The sequence below is a fragment of the Geotrypetes seraphini genome, chromosome 17, assembly GCF_902459505.1.
Source record: "Geotrypetes seraphini chromosome 17, aGeoSer1.1, whole genome shotgun sequence".
Classification (NCBI taxonomy): domain Eukaryota; kingdom Metazoa; phylum Chordata; class Amphibia; order Gymnophiona; family Dermophiidae; genus Geotrypetes; species Geotrypetes seraphini.
In genome coordinates, this window is record NC_047100.1 from 25446826 (window position 1) to 25463487 (window position 16662).

General features: G+C 44.1%; 1 protein-coding gene across 10 annotated transcripts in view; it reads right to left on the reverse strand.

Annotated features, from left to right (window-relative positions):
• FRMD4B (FERM domain containing 4B) overlaps window positions 1-16662 on the reverse strand; it is a 451582-nt gene that overhangs the window by 66682 nt on the left and 368238 nt on the right. For all 10 annotated transcript variants that reach the window (XM_033926696.1, XM_033926695.1, XM_033926694.1 and 7 more), the window contains 2 exons: window positions 10539-10595; window positions 9535-9557 (listed from right to left, as the gene is read on the reverse strand). In XM_033926696.1, the coding sequence (XP_033782587.1) occupies window positions 9535-9557; window positions 10539-10595 (80 nt within the window). The remainder of the gene's footprint in view (window positions 1-9534; window positions 9558-10538; window positions 10596-16662) is intronic.

Consider the following 16662-nt stretch of genomic DNA (forward strand, 5'->3'; position numbering starts at 1 on the left):
CTTAAAGTTTCTTTGAGTGATCCAAAAAAGTGGAAATCATATGGCTTAAGAACATAAGAAGAGCCTTATTGGGTCAGACCAATGGTCCATCAAGCCCAGTAACCCATTCTCACGGTGGCCAATCCAGGTCCCTAGTACATGGCCAAAACCCAAGGAGTAGAAACATTCCATGCTACCGATTCAGAGCCAGCAGTGGCTTCCCCGATGTCTCTCTCAATAACAGACTATGGACTTTTCCTCCAGGAGCTTGTTCAAACCTTTCTTAAAACCAGCTACACTATCCGCTTTTACCACAACCTCTGGCAACACGTTCCAGAGCTTAACTATTCTCTCTCTGAGTGAAAAAATATTTCCTCCTATTGGTTTTAAAATTATTTCCCTGTAACTTCATTGAGTGTCCCCCAGTCTTTGCAATTTTTGACAGAGTGAAAAATCAATCCACTTGTACCCATTCTGCTCCACTCAGGATTTTGTAGACTTCAATCATATCTCCCTCAGTCATCGCTTTTCCAAACTGAAGAGCCCTAACCTTTTTAGTCTTTCCTCATACAATTTTCTGAGTGTTTCTGATGTGTGGGGGCTGCAGTGCGGGGGCACGAATTGTCGTGCAACAATATGATGCCCTTTGACAGTATTCCTCTTCTTTTAGCTCTCTTTGAAACATGTCACAATGGGTTGCACTTGTGACAGTTGCTCCTCTTTTCTTGTGGGTTTCAAGAATTGGCACTTGAGAATCCTAGAAGACCATCAACATCAACTTTCCTGTCTACGGCTGCGTCTTAAATTTCTTCACCACAGGAGATGATGGATGCTTCCATTTCATACTCTGCTGCTTGCTTTCTGGTTCATATCAGAGAACCCATGTTTCAACAATGACGACTATCTGCTGAAGAAAATTTTCACCTTCTTTATGATAATAGGTCAAGTGTCGGGAATGTCAGTTCCTTTGGCACCCAACTGGCACATACTTTATGGAAGTTAAGGCTGTCATGAATCAGAGACTACGTAGATCCAACACTGACATTCAACTTTTTTTTACCATCTGATCAACCGTAATTCATCTGTTTTTGCTGAATGTTAGTGTTGGATCTGCGTATTCTCCAATTCATGACAGCCTTAACTTCCATAAAGTATGTGCCAGGTGGGTGCCAAAGGAACTGACAGAGGAACGCTTAGACATTTGTTCCTGACACTTTCTCCATTCTGTGTGGTAGTGGTTGTCGCTGGACGTCCAGAGCACTCTGCATCAGTAACATCCGTACGGCGATTTTCAAACATTTCTATCCACTCATAGACAACTCTACGAGAGAGAGATTTGTCCCCATATTGAGCACACATGTGGCGATGAATTTCTGCGTCCAGAACACCTTCTGCCCACCAAATACGAACAACAGATTGTTGTTCCTCTTTGGTACAAATTGTAAGTTTGGCAGCCATCTTCACCACAGTGCAACAGCTCTCCCAAGGTTGAGCCGGCTAGCCTGACCGACTAGTCACGTGACATTCTATGACTTGCCCTCTTACCACTACTCCTGCCCCAATCATTTCTCACAAAAATATGAAAGTGCGGAACTTTTTTATTTTTATTTATTTATACATTTTAAATTTTACATTCAAGTAGTCACTTGTACAGAAAGTAGGTTAGTGAAGATATAACTTATAACCAATATGAATCACAATCAACATAAACGAAAATTCTTTCAACTAATCCAACTCAAGTCCTCAAAAAAGAGATCCAAGATTACGTTAAGCGAGAAAAAAAAAGGGAAAAACTGTTGTAATAATAGGACAAATTACAGACAGAACTGAGATGTGATGAACAGCTTATATAAACTATTGCGCTATTGTTGACTCCTCTTTATTCAGTCGAGACAAAGCCAGAAAAGCGGTTAACTGATGAGGTTAAAAAAAAAAAAAATAACATATTTGACTGAACGGTAGCAAATAATACACTTACTCCCAGTAAAGTGACTCCAGGTTTCAAAAGTAAAAATTCTCTGCGACGCTTTTGAGTTTCTCTAGAAAAATCAGGAAACATTTGTATTTCGTATCCAAGAAACTCTTTCTGTTTGTTTTTGAAGAAAAGTCTCAATAACCATACTTTATCTATTGCGAGAGCTAATGTCACAACCATTGTAGAAGGTACTGCTGTTTCTAAAATTTCAGAAACATTCAATAATGTTTGAATCGATATTTTAGACTGCAATTGAGCCCCATCTTTATTTGGCAGGTAATACACTTGAGTAAATGGTGGTAAAGTTTCCTCAGAAACTTGCAATGTTTCCGTCAGGTATTTCCTAAGCATTTCCTTAGTTAATCTAGGGAAGTTAATAAGTCTCAAGTTATTATTCCGGGAATTATTTTCAAGTGTTTCCAATTTCTTCCCGAGATTAATGTTATCTTTAATTAGGGACTCTTGCACTTATTTAACTGTAAGCATATCTTGATCAAGCTTTTGAATCTAAGCCTTTGAGACAGTCAAATCCGCTGTTAAATCTTTCAGCTCTCTAGTATGTTGAATCAATTTCCCCTCTATATATTGGAAATTGGGACTGATAGTTTTAGTAAAATTTGCGATCAGATCCTATAATGAATCTAAAGTCACTTGTGCTGGTTTCTCCCATATTGGAAACCTTTGCTGGGTGTAGAAATGCTCACCGTCCTGAGAAGAAAGGCTGTCCTGGTCCGATTCTGGCTGGAATCCACCTCCGTCTGCTTGTCCTACCTCGGTTTCTTCTGCATCTGCTCCCTGATCAGAGAGTACTGCTTTCACAGTCTCCAACGCTGGTCTTGCTGCCTCAGGGGAAAGGACCGCCCCCTTCTCCGGGGTTTCCTCTACCCCTGGAGAACTGGTAGACCGAGGTCGCGGAGGTGGGGCTCTCACATCGGGGCTTAAGGTGGTTTCAAGCCCAGGAGAGACAACCCCAGCCTCGCTCTGCCCGGGTGCTCCCAACGGGCTGCTCTCTGACATGGACAACGCTGTACCCTGCATCCGCCGCAACAGATCATCGATTCTGCCGAGGGAGGGCATGTCAGAGCGCTGTGAGGCACCAGCCGCACTCCTGCCCCTTCTCTTCGGCATCATGAAGGGGAAATCGGGCCTCAAAGCCACCGAATCAAGAAAAAGGTGAGATGTCTGGAGCGTCTGCTCCGCGGCCGGAACTTTTTTTTAAAGAATTCTTGTATATATGGTGCCCAAATCTGTGTGCCCAATTAAATTGGCTATGGAGCTAATTTCTGCCCTAATTGCCACCAACCTGGAACTGGGCGCACATTTTGCTACGTGGTATTCTATTACAATGTGCACCCAAATTTCACGGTGCGTAACTCAAAAGAGGGGGGTGGGGGTGGCCATGGGAAGGGCAATGACTTAGAGAAAGAGGAAGCGGCATAAGGGTGAAACGAAAGAGCAGGAATCCTCAGCACCGCGGCACGATTCCTAAGAGCGAACATGCAAGGTAGACGTCGGCTTCCTGCAGAATTTCTCCCACTCGATGTGCCTGTTCCGGCCAAGTCAGCGCCCTACTTTTTTGTTCTGCGTCAGTGTGATTTTCTTACCAAATACAGCATGGTACTCATCCGCAGAAAAATGTACATGGCTGCCAGCTGCTAGGATGGAAGGGAATTCCTCAAGTGTGCAGCTGTGCTATCTTTCAAGGGCACTAGTTGTTCACTGCAATTCATCTCAATAGTGCTTGAAGATTTCATTCTCCTAAACCGTCCTCACGCCTTCCAGCAGCAGCGTAAAGTCTCAAGTTAAGCACAAAGGACTCTTTAGACCCTACACACTCCAGTGCTCTGCTTTCAAACCAAATGCTCAAACATATGCACCCTCCAGATACTTGTATCTGTGTGCTAGTTTGGTAATCCAGTCACACTTTCTAAGTATAAGAATAGCCTTACTGGGTCAGACCAAAGCCCAGTAGCCCGTTCTCACGGCGGCCAATCCAGGCCACACACACTACACAAAACAAATTAAACATAAAAATAAATTGAAAGCACAGGTGGATGGGAAGTACAGAATTTTATCACTTTCCCAGATGGAAAACAGAGCTCCCAAGAAACGTCAACTCATTTTCCTGCTTTATGCCAACACCATCCAAAGCAAAATGCACAACCTGCCTTTCTCCGACGAGGAGTAGAAAAAAGTGCTTGTTTTCTTGTTACAATCAGATCCGTTGTTACTGGGTTTGAAATTATGCTGCGACTGCAAATCAGTACGATTTTTTGTTTTTTTTTAAAAACAAACTGTGTTTATCACCCATGTAATGATAAACCCCAGTCTCTCAAACATCTGTCGGCTATGAGGAATTCATTACGATGTCTGCGTTATGTTATCCCTGTCAGTAGTTATCACTGCAGCCCACAGGCTAGATTGCAAATCCAACATGTCAGCTATTTAGGGAACACGGAAGTTCCTTCTCCACTAATATATTGGCTCTCAGAGAGCACTACTTGTTTCCATCGCACAAGCTCTACCTCGGCAGTCTGATTAGAGGATTATACAGTATAAAAATATTTTAAGAAGCAAATCTTGATGTAGCATATATGAGAGTAAGGTCTATAATCCAGTAGGGCTACAGAATTAATCAGCGTCCAAAGAGAAGATGATGTGTTTTGTAAAATGTTTTCCGCTGGCACCAGGTGACGGGACATGGAAGTCCACTACTACATACTGAACTGGTTTCACATATTAGAATGAAGGCTTTTATTGTATGTGTGTGTGTGTATATAAATAATATTACATTTTTCCTAAGAAGAATGGGTCAAAATCCTACAGAACTTTGTGTTTTCTTTTAATATATTTTTATTGAAAATGGCAAATGATCCAGACAAGGAATCATAAACAACAAGGTAACCAAACACTGGTGATCTCTTTCAGACCCCCCCCAGGCAAATTTTCAGGGTTTGGAAAATCCATTTATCCACTTGCCAGGGGTGAGTGGATTTTCATGGCTGGTGTAATGGAGCAGAGAGCAGGAAGACTAGGAAACATCTTTTGTCTCGATCAGGGGGTCCAAGATCAGTTTGGGAAGCTTGGCAGTAGAGGGAGAGACTAATCTTAAATGTTTCAAGTTTAGTGGCATTGGATATACTGCCATTAGAAAGCTCTTCACATGGACCATCCACTACCTCCTCCTCTCCCTATTGGCTAAGGCTCTTTACACCTGCTTTGTGAGGTCATAGAGCTTTATGGTTATAGAAACATAGTATAAATACGAACATCACAATATAACCAGTATTGCATAAAATTAAATAAATAAATAGTGTTTAAGGGCAATCATATACACAACACCAGCTTCCATTAATAATAATAATAATAATAACAGTTTATATACTGCAGTACCGTGAAGTTCTATGCGGTTTACAAAAGAACACTAAAAGTACAAAATGAGAGAACTTAAGGGAAGTGAAAGCAAGAGGGAGATTGGCCATTAGACCATCATAATACTATTTTTGTCCAATGGCAGCTGGTGTTGTGTATATGATTGCACTTAAACACTGAAGGTTGCGGGTCTGAACACTATTTATTTAATTTTATGCAATACTGGTTATATTGTGATGTTCGTATTTATAGTGATTCAATATATCATCACAATTAAATATTAGTATTATCCCTATATGTATTTATTATAGAAACATAGTAACATGACGGCAGATAAAGGACAAATGGCCCATCCAGTCTGCCCATGCACTATCCCCTCCTCTCCCTATTGGCTAAGGCTCTAAACACTTGCATTGTGATGTCATAGAGCTTTATAGTTATAGAAACATAGTAACATGATGGCAGATAAAGGCCAAATGGCCCATCCAGTCTGCCCATCCACAGCATCCACTATCTCCTCTCCCTATTGGCTAAAGCTCTTAACATTTGCATCTCCTCTTCCTATAGACTAAGGGCTCCTTTTATCAAGGTGCGCTAGCGGGGTTAGCGCGTCGGACATTTCATCACGCACTAACCCCCGCGGCAAGCCAAAAAACTAATGCCTCTTCAATGGAGGCATTAGCGACTAGCGCGGTATTCCACGCGTTAAACCCCTACTGCACCTTGATAAAAGGAGCCCTAAGGCTCTTTACACTTGCATTGTAATGTCAGAGAGCTTTATGGTTATAGAAATATAGAAACATGATGGCAAGTAAAGGCCAAATGGCTCATCCAGTCTGCATCCGCAGCATCCACTATCTCCTCCTCTCCCTAAGAGATCCCAAGTGCCTGTCCCATGTTTTCTTGAATCCAGACACACAGTCTTTGTCTCTACCACCTCTACCAGGAGACTATTAGGTTTACAATACTGCAGTTCTTTTGACTCTGGTCAAGTCACTTAACACTTCATTGCCCCAGGTATAAAATAAGTACCTGTCTAAAATATGTAAACCACTTTGATTGTAACCACACATAAAAGCAGTATATCAAGTCCTTTACCCTTTACAATCGAGCTATTGTGACATCATTGGTGAGGTTGACTCTTATTATGCATCTCGGGGAGGGGGAGGGGGCGCGGGTGTCACATAATTTTATTTGGCTGTAATCAGCCACGGAAAGATTGAGAAACACTGCTCTACTGGAAAAGTATTGAGATCCTGTTTATTATGTAAATTAGCTTCCACAGCTGCAGTCCTGTAAACGCGAGGGCCGTGTATTCTTTTGAAATGACATTTCCATTGTCGCCTCATGTCATTTTAAAAAGGAAACGATGGGAAACATGAAATTTCAAGGATTTTGGGGGATCATTAATAGTACACACTTCCCAAAAGAGTAATGTCCTTTTTTTCCCCCAAAAGAGCACACACACTTGGGGGGAGGTGGGGGTGGCATTCATCAAGCAGTGTTAGGGTTTAATGTACCTTTAGCACGCTTCAAGGTGATTATTGCCGTATGTGCTAAATTCTAAAGCCTTTCTATACCTGTGGGCTTTTAGGGCTTGATTCTATAAACACCATCTATAGAATCACGCCGGTAGGTGACAAAGACTTACCCCCCCATCTTCTACGAAACTGCGACAGCAGTTTCTAGTGCGGGGAGCCGCGCTGAATGGCCCGCGCTGCTCCCGACGTTCATAGGAACCTGGTGAGCGTCAGGAGCAGCGCGGGCCATTCAGCGCGGCTCCCCGCGCTAGAAACTGCTATCGCAGTTTCGTAGAAGAGGGGGTTAGGTGCCAGTATATTAAGCCACGCCTACTTTGGGGGCAGATGCCCCTTCCCCCCCCTTCTTAATAGCTTCTCTCTTCCCTATCTTCAACAAGCTCCTTCCATCCTCTGTCAATTTCGGTTTTTACTTATTACATAATCGATTATTTGTTTGTAAATCTGCTTGTAAACGTAGATCCTAATTTAATTGATGTAAACCGCCTAGAACTCTCCGGGTATGGCGGTATATAAAAAATAAAATTATTATTATTATAAGCGCCTGCCTGAAAATTAATTTTTTAAAAATTGTTTTTAATTGTTTTTTTTTAACAGCGCAGTTCGATTAACAGTGTTGACTGAACCAATTAAAAAATAAAAGTTAGGTACCAAGATAGACTAGGTGCACTGATCAAGGCACCTAATAGCAGGCACTTTTGTAGAATCGGGGCACAGTGGTGTAGCGAGGCTCTCTTCTTCACCCCCCCCAACTCCTTCCCCACCCCCCCTTCCGCATGAATGCCCCCCCTTCCCCTGTACCTCTTTAGCTTTCCTGGCGAGAACAGCATCACGAACTGCCCGTGTCGGCTCTCCCTCTGATGTCACTTTCTAGGCACGGGACCCGGAAATGACATCAGAGGGACAGCCAGCGCTGGCATGAGCAGCAGGCTGGAGTCGCTGCTTGCGCCGACAAAAAGCCAGAGGAACGGTTGGGGGAGGGGAGAATGGAAAGAAGCGGGTAGGGGGGCAGAAAGGAGGGTGGGTGCTGGCACCCCCACCACGACGGCACCTGGGGCGGACTGCCTCCTCCCCCCCTGACTACACCACTGTCAGGGCCTTAATGTTTAACACGCACAAATTCACTGAACGCTAACCATTAAGAAGTAGTATTTCACTATTATTAGTTAATGGGACTAGTGCTAAAATAGCAAGAGGTCCTGGTAAGATAACATGGCTTATCGCATGCCCTGTAATGACATTGCTCCCATAATGAAAAAAAGGGCCCCTCCCCCCAACATTCCCACAGATGACACGAGAAATTGCACAGCACAAACGTTTTCAGGCTGAACCTCTTTAATGCCAACGCTTGAAGGCTACTTCTTCCCCTGAACATCTTTCATTAGACTTTTTATACGTAAAGTGAGCCTAGCACCGTTTAACCCATCATATCCCGAAAGCAGTAAGTCTGTTCGAGCGCCCAGCTTCACAGTGAAGGAGAATCCACTGTAATAATGTAATAAACCTCAGGGCTGCTTCAACGCCCTGATTCTATTCCTGCTTCTTTGAATTCAGGGAGCATAAAATTAAAGCTAGAGGTCCAATTTATCAAAAAAGGCCTCCCCCTCCATCAGAAGGAATCTTTAGGGGAGGGGGGAAAAAAAATAAATTTGGCCTTATGGTCTCAAACCTGTCTAATCCAATTTGATGGCTGCCAAATCTCTACATGGCACGCAACAGCTGTTACCATCAAAATGTTTGTGCTATTAACAAATAATGGACTCGACAGAATGACATGGGGACAGAATTGGTCCCCATCCTCGCAATTAACCACCGGAAACCATCCCCGTGTCATTCTTTAAGGAGAGAGGGAAGAATCAGAGTATGAATGGGCCCAGCCACTGACCCTCAAGCCTTGCATTGAAGAATGCTGGTGTAGAAGGACTGAGGTTGCGATAGACACTGAAGAACGACATGGGATGGTTTTTCGCAGTTATCCACAGGGACAGGGACATATTCCCCCCTTACTCTGCTCGACTTCTGCTTGCATGAAGTCTGAATCCCCCTTCCCAGGCAGAGGTCAGTCAGCAGTAAAACATTAATAGCTCCAAAGTCAACCTTTCCGATTTGTACGTGCGCAGCGAGCTGCTCCAAATTGAAGGCTTTTCCTACACGCTACTCTTTCTCTGAACAGGTAGAAAGCAATCTCAAGGGTAAACAGTACAGCCATTGTGCAGTGCTGGGCAGCTCAAGCCAGCAAAGTCTTGCAAGAGTACTGGTGGGTCAAGTGCACGCAGGGGCGAGGACCCCTTTGAGCCAGCTGCAAAGAAAGCAGCGCATTCAGCTCTCCAGCAAACAGCTGACAAACTTTATCTTTCTAGGGGCATACATTACAACAGGGCTGTTCGTCATGTCAGTAAAAGGGCACCACGCCTTCTATATACGATATGCACAAGCAAAGAGCAGTCATTTAAAATCGGTTTGAACTGTAAGAAAGCTTTTCCTTAATCCCATCCACAATATCAATCAATCAATCATGTCTAGAAACCAAGCCACGGCAGGTTTCCCCCACAGCAGTTTCTCTCTGGCTTTCACACCAAAACTCCATGGCCATTTGAAAGCGTACCATGCATTTTATTAAATCTGAACCGTTTATGCATCAGCAGTGGAAAAGGAAGCAAGAGTACTTACCTCCTGAAGTCTCCTTTAGCTTCCTACAATCGAAAAATACCAGAAGATCAAAAACCACACTGTGGTTCATGCACTGTGTACGGTGAAATGATTGTATACAAATAATACACTCAATCGGCTATCAGTTCTAACTGCAAACAAGGCATGTTGAAGGCAGCTTAAATACAACCACCTATGTCATCTATACCTTGAGAATATCTATGACCTCCTCCCACCCTAGTGAGGGTCTCAGTCGCCTGCAGTTAAAAGTCTGCTCTTTTTTCCAAGATTTTAGTTTGCCTAGTATGTGCTTTCATGTTAAATTAAAGTTGAGGTAACTAAAGCGTCCTCATCCACCCCACCTTCCCATATCTTTTAATAAGATTTTGAAAATGAGAATTTAATTAATTTATATTCCGCATTTTTCCCCCCACAACTGTCCCGGTGGGCTCCCACTCTATCTAATGTACCTGGGGCAATGGGGACTAAGTGATTTGCCCAGGTTCAAAAGGAGCAGTGCAGGATTTGAACCCACAACCTCAGGGTACTGAGGCTGTGGCTCTAACCACTGCACCACACACTCCCACAGAGCACCTTGATATACAACATTAGCCAGTGTAATACTGTCTTTAATTCCCCGATTTGCCACTAAAAGTGCTGAACTATTTCTCCTTCTCCAACAAAACGCTATTTCGTCCTGACACCAGAATCGTACCAGGATTCTGAATTAATCTGCCTGGGGAACATTTTGCAAAAGTTATAAAAAAAAACCCCAGGCTGCGCATTTCTCTCTCGGATTAAATCAGATTCTCTCTCCCGGACATAATTCATTTAAAATGCTTTTAAGATTGCTGAAGGAATGCAAAGGCAGAAGACTCAGATGTGTGTGTGTGTGTGGGGGGGGTGGGGGGTGGAATACCCTGCCATTTTCTTGCAACCCCCCAAAATGCAAAACAAAGTTCTAGGGACACCCAGCCCCATTGCCAGGAGGTTCAGGAAGCAGCATTATAACGAGGATCTTTTACCTGGAGAAGCAGGGCAGACAGTCTGAAAACCGTGTCGCTCTCCACCTCGATCTGGCCCTGTTTGCACAGAAAGAGAACAAGAAATCAGCACCAATGCGAGGCAGCCCGGACCTAGAGTCTGAGCCTGTCACCGCTCTGCACTGCCAGGCTGCACTACGGATCATACCATGTGCCCAAGCAAGGGGGTGGCGATGCCAGAGCAGGGAGCGGCCAACAGCTCTTCCGGCATCACAGTCTTAGCTTTGCCCCATTCATAAACCAGCAGGGACGTAAAAGCACACAGACATCGGGAATGCTACCTGTAGACACTAATCATAGTAAAATAGTATCCTTTGAGGTTCAAAGCAGGCTGGTTTCACCTCCTCAGACAGGGAAGCACTTCCCAGGATAATAGGGTGGGTTTTTTCTGCTGTGTCAGAGTTCGTTTAATTATACACACACAAGCTGGGGATGCTTATAGTGGAGTGAGACTGCCTGTTTAGTGGGCATGGGCACCTTTATTCAGTGACTTATTATAAACAGGGTTTTGCACACCAGGGACCCTTGGGGCAGCCCCAAGGCAGTGGTCCCCAACCCTGGCCTGGAAGACCACCAGCCAGTCAGGTTTGCAGGATAGGCCTAATGAATATGCATGTAATGAAGATGATAGGAATGCAGATCTGCCCCATGCATATTCATTAGGGTTATCCCAAAATCCCGACTGGCTAGTGGTCCTCCAGGACAGGGTTGGGGACCACTACCCTAAGGCTCAATCCAGTACCGAGCTTCTGTCCATAGAACTAGATGTTGGTCTTTCTCAGCCTCTACTCCCAAGAGAAGCCCCAGGGCAAAGGTGGCATGAGTGCACGGTTTGTGATCGCACAGCATGGTCACCCTGCCCAAAGCGTTGCATTTAGACATCCGTGCACAGCACAATAAAATCAGTGGTAAGGAGGCAATAGCTCTTCTGCCCAGCTGCAGAGACATCTCATTTAAAGGTTGCACACAATGCAGCAGAGTCTGTGTGAATTTAATGGCTGCTTTTTATTGCCAGCATACCAGTACCCATAGCTTATTTCATAACTTCCATAAAGAGCATAAGTAAAATAAAAGACGGACTTGGAGGGTTGCTGGAAGAGCCGCACTAGGTGCCCTTAGCACAGAACCGCGTGATGTGTTCTCCCTGGGTTAGTGTACAAGTTTTGTGCAGGTCCTTTTTTTGCAAAGAATTTGTGCAGTGCATTAGCACACAGGCATTTTCCATTAGGCTTGTATTAGGAAGCCTTGGGCTAAGCCTTCAGTGCATGGATCTAAGATAGGGGTTCTCAACCAAGTCCTCAAGGTACACCCAGCCAGTCAGGTTTTTAGGAGACACAATGACTATTCATGAGATAAATTTGCATGCACTGCCTCCATTTTATGCAAGTCTCACGGTACAGACTGTGTGGATATCTTAAAATGCAGACTGGCTGGGTGTATCCAAAGGAATGGGCCGAGAACCGTGCTCCAATGCAAACCACTCTAGAAGAAGACCCCAGCTGCCTGGCTCAACTTTTCAAAAGGGGGGTAATTAAGCTCAACACAAGCTAATCCTCCTTTAACACAGGGATAGAGCTTGGCGAGTATTCAGGGTGCTCAAGCACCCACTGCTCTGGTTAGGGTTACCATATGGCTCCCGAAAAAGGAGGACAGATTAAGACATCCGTGTTTTCCTTCCATGGAAAGCCATGGAAGTAGAATCCAGATGCCTCAATTTGTCCTCCTTACTTCCATGGCTTTCCATGGAAGGAAAACCCGGATGTCCAAATCCATCCTCCTTTTTCTGGAGCCATATGGTAACCCTAACCCAGGGTGGTGGGGGCTCAAGCACCCTGAATGAAGGGTTTAATATGCTAGTGCAGTGGTCCCCAACCCTGTCCTGGAGGACCATTAGGCCAGTCAGGTTTTCAGGCTACCCTAATGAATATGCATGAGAGAGATCTACATATAATGGAGGTGCCATGCATGCAAATCTGCTCCATGCATATTCATTAGAGCTGTCCTGAAAACCCGACTGGCCTGGTGGTCCTCCAGGACAGGGTTGGGGGTTGCCAGATGTGATGGGCAAGCACTTTTCACCTCATTCAAACAGGGCATTGTTGGCCACACTCTCACTTTATTCCAAGACAGTATCTCTGTTGAGTTTATAATTCCTCACATAGATTTATTTTGTTAAAGTACTGCAGGGTTGTCAAGATGTCCACTTCTTGAAGGGATACTTTGTGGCCAGTCCAGATTTTGAATCTCAAAGCAGTATGGCGTTTTCAGTTGCAGGTCCCATAATGCACTATGATGAGGATTATCAAAAATCTGAGATTGGTCAAGAATATCCCTCCTGGAATTGGTAAATTGGCATCTCCGGTATCAGGCAATAGCTAAAACTGAGTTTCTGAAACCCTTTCTAGAGAACTCCCTAACCAGCCAAGAAGAGTGGGGCAAGATGACAAGACTTGCGCCAAGAATATGAGGAACGCCAACAAGGTGAATTCCAAATTTATTGTAAACCACAGCATGAAAGCAAAGAAGAGAACCGACACAGTATCGTATTTTCAGCAACCTGAGCCTTCAGCAAAGGTCATGCAATCTGATGGGACCATGGCAATCTGACTATGTCCTAAAACCAATATCATATCTGAATGGTCTGTCCTCAAAGTGGATACAAAAAAAATTATTATATTGGTGTGTCACAGTGGTTAGAGCTACACCTTCAGTACCCTGAGGTTGTGGGTTCAAATCCCACGCTCCTCCTTGTGACCCTGGGGAAGTCACTTAATCCTCCATTGTCCCAGGTACATTAGATAGAATGGGAGCCCACCAGGACAGATAGGGAAAAATACTTGAGTACTTTAATGCAAACCACTTAGGCCATAAGTGGTATATAGATACACAGTGAATCTGGAATTCAATTTGTTTGTTTTCATCTTATCCTTGGTGCAAGTCTTTCTTGGCGGACCGTTTGCTCCGTGGTGGCATTTGACCGGTCATTTTGACTGTTATGAACTTCTGGGCCAATCAGGATATCCACAACAGAAACGTATCAAATAGATTCGCAAGCCCTGCATCTACTGCCAGCAAATCTCATGCATATTCATTATGGATATCCTGAAAACCAGACTAGCTAGTAGGTAATTCAGGATGAGTAGAGATGTGTTCAGAATCAGAACATCTTACATAGTAAATGACAGCAGATAAAGACCCAAGTGGTCCATCCAGTCTGCTCAACCATACATGCTCCATCAATTAATTTAGTTTAAATGGTCCTTTCTTTTAGATATTTCTGGGCCAGAAACCCAGAGCTTAGGTTCCATCTATTGGAGTCTCCATCAAAGCTCACTCCAGCCCATCTTAACCATCAAAACCCTCCCTAGCCCGTCCTCAACTGAATGTCCATATACAAGACACAGACCGTGCAAGCCTGCCCAGTACTGGCCTTAGTGCCTTCAATGTATACCCATTATTTTCCGATTCGAGATCCTCTGTGTTCATCCCACACTTGTTTGAACTCTAGTCACCATTTTCTTCTCCACCACCTCCCTCGGGAGTGCATTCCACGCCTCAACCACCCTCTCCGTAAAGAAGAATTTCCTAACATTACTCTTGAATCTACCACCCCTCAACCTTATATTATGCCCTCTGGTTTTTACCATTTTCCTTTCTCTGGAATAGATTATGTTCTACGTTAATATCAGTGAAGCATTTGAACGTCAATCATATCTCCCCTGTCCCTGCTTTCCTCTAGTCTAGGGTATACATATTCAGGACTTCTAGTCTCTCCTCATATGTCTTCTGGCCAGGTAAAGGCACTCCTTCAGCAGGTTGATAAACAGGCATATAATCTATGGTGTTACAGGAATATCCTCTGGCCTCCTATCAGCCCACATGACCACAGTCTGCTATCAGTACAGCTGAGAGTCCACAACATATTCCAGGAAAGCTCTCAGATTACCTGCAGAAGGTACACCCAAGTAGCCATGGGAATTTTATGACCCTACATATGGGTTAGCAGTTGATTTAGGCAAGCAAAGCAGACCTCTGCCAGCTGTGATGAGTCATCCGATCAAAGGAAAACCTCTTGCATCAGCTGATGAGGCACAGCAGGGTTAATTTTAAAGGGACACCAGGAAAATGCATACGAGGGTGTGCTGAAAAGTTCTCCTAAATTCCTGAGCATTATTTTGCCACTGTAGCTGAAAAGAGAGTTAGTTTATTTTGCAAAGTGAAATTCGCAGAATCTTAACGCTATATTTTGATATTGTTTCAGATCATTGATTCAACTACGTCGACGAAAAGTATGGAATTTTCACTCCGAGCCGTCATGAAGTTCCTGTTCCTGCAGATGAAAACTCCAAAGGAAATCTATGAATGTATGATGCAAACACTGAGTGACAAATGCCCATCATTCTCCATAGTGAAGCATGGAGATTTCGAGACCAAAGATGCAGCAAGGGCTGGGAAGCATTAAACGGTGTCATCTCCTGAAATTGTTGTCCATGTCCATGACCTGATTTTGGCAAATCGGCGAATATCTGCTAAAACAATTGTTGAGACACTACAGATGTCCAGGGAAGGCGTTGGGTGTAAAATCCAAGAGCAGCAGGGCATGCAGAAGCTGTCAGCCAAGTGGGTGCCCAAATGTTTGAATGCTGATGAGAAATGATGTAGAGTGGACACTTCCAAGTTGATGTTGCAGTATTTTCAGCGAGCTGGTGCCAACCTTTTGGAATGACTAGTTATTGTTGATGAAACATGATTACACCACTATGATCCTGAAACAAAACTACATTCCATGCAATGGTGGCACTCAGGTTTTCCAAGGCCAAGGAGATTCAAGACCCAAAAGTCAGCAGGAAATGTCATGGCCACAGTGTTTTTGGATCAAGAAGGTGTAATGAGTGACTATCTTCCAAGAGGCCAAATAAGTAATGCAGAATAAAACTGTACCTTGATGTGTCGTTAAAAGGAAGCATTGAAAGAAAGAAGGAGAGGGAAGCTGCGGGAAGGAGTTTTCTTTCTGCAAGACAATGCACCTGCTCACAAGGCTGGCAAAATGATGGATGTTTTGACGCAGTTGGTGTTTCAGTGCAAAGACCATCCCCCCTACTCCCCAGATCGTGCTCTACCTGACTATTTTCTGTTTCCAAACCTTAAAAAGAGTTTGAAAGGGCTACAATGTTTGGGTGATTGCAACAGTGGAGCAGTATTTCAGCGACCAGACCTCAGAGTATTTTTTTGGAACGGTTACAGAAACTTCAGACATGATGTGCCAAGTGTGTTGAACTTAGGGGCGAAGATGTGGAATAACTTGTAAGTTTCATGGCTCCACGTCACTCCCTTCTTGGTTGGGCTGAGAACTTTTCAGCACCCCTTTGGAATGTTGGCGACTGGGCTTAGAACTTTGTTTAAATAAAGAAGACATATATCTCACAAATTTCTATTTTGACTATAACTTGATAGTCAACAGTTGCCAGAATCACTGTTGACATTCTGCGTTTGTTTTTTGCTCCCAGTCCTTCCCGGATAAAACTTTAACCCTCTCTGTCCTTCCTGGTGTTCATTATTTTAATGCACTAGGCCAGAGGTTCTCAGTCCTTGGAACAAGCTAGTCTAGTTTGCAGAATGTCCACAATGAATGTGCACAGTGAAGGAAGGTGACCCATCATATGCATGCAGGACAATGGTGCGCCGAGACCCAACAATTTTTTATTTTTGAGGGGGGTGGGGGAAAACCCCCCCCACTACACTGAAGACACTGAGTTGCTATCTAGTGTTAGTCCAGGGATCTCAAAGTCCCTCCTTGAGGGCCGCAATCCAGTCGGGTTTTCAGGATTTCCCCAATGAATATGCATTGAAAGCAGTGCATGCACATAGATCTCATGCATATTCATTGGGGAAATCTTGAAAACCTGACTGGATTGCGGCCCTCAAGGAGGGACTTTGAGACCCCTGTGTTAGGCTAAGATTTACATGATGATTATGGGAACCCTTCCCTCCCCCCAAAAAATTGTCGGGTTTCAGTGCACAGTGGCATGCAAATGTCCAGCGCACGACTTTCCTGCACGCAATGGTCGGTGTACTGTGAAGGAAATGCATGCAACTTATTCCTGGT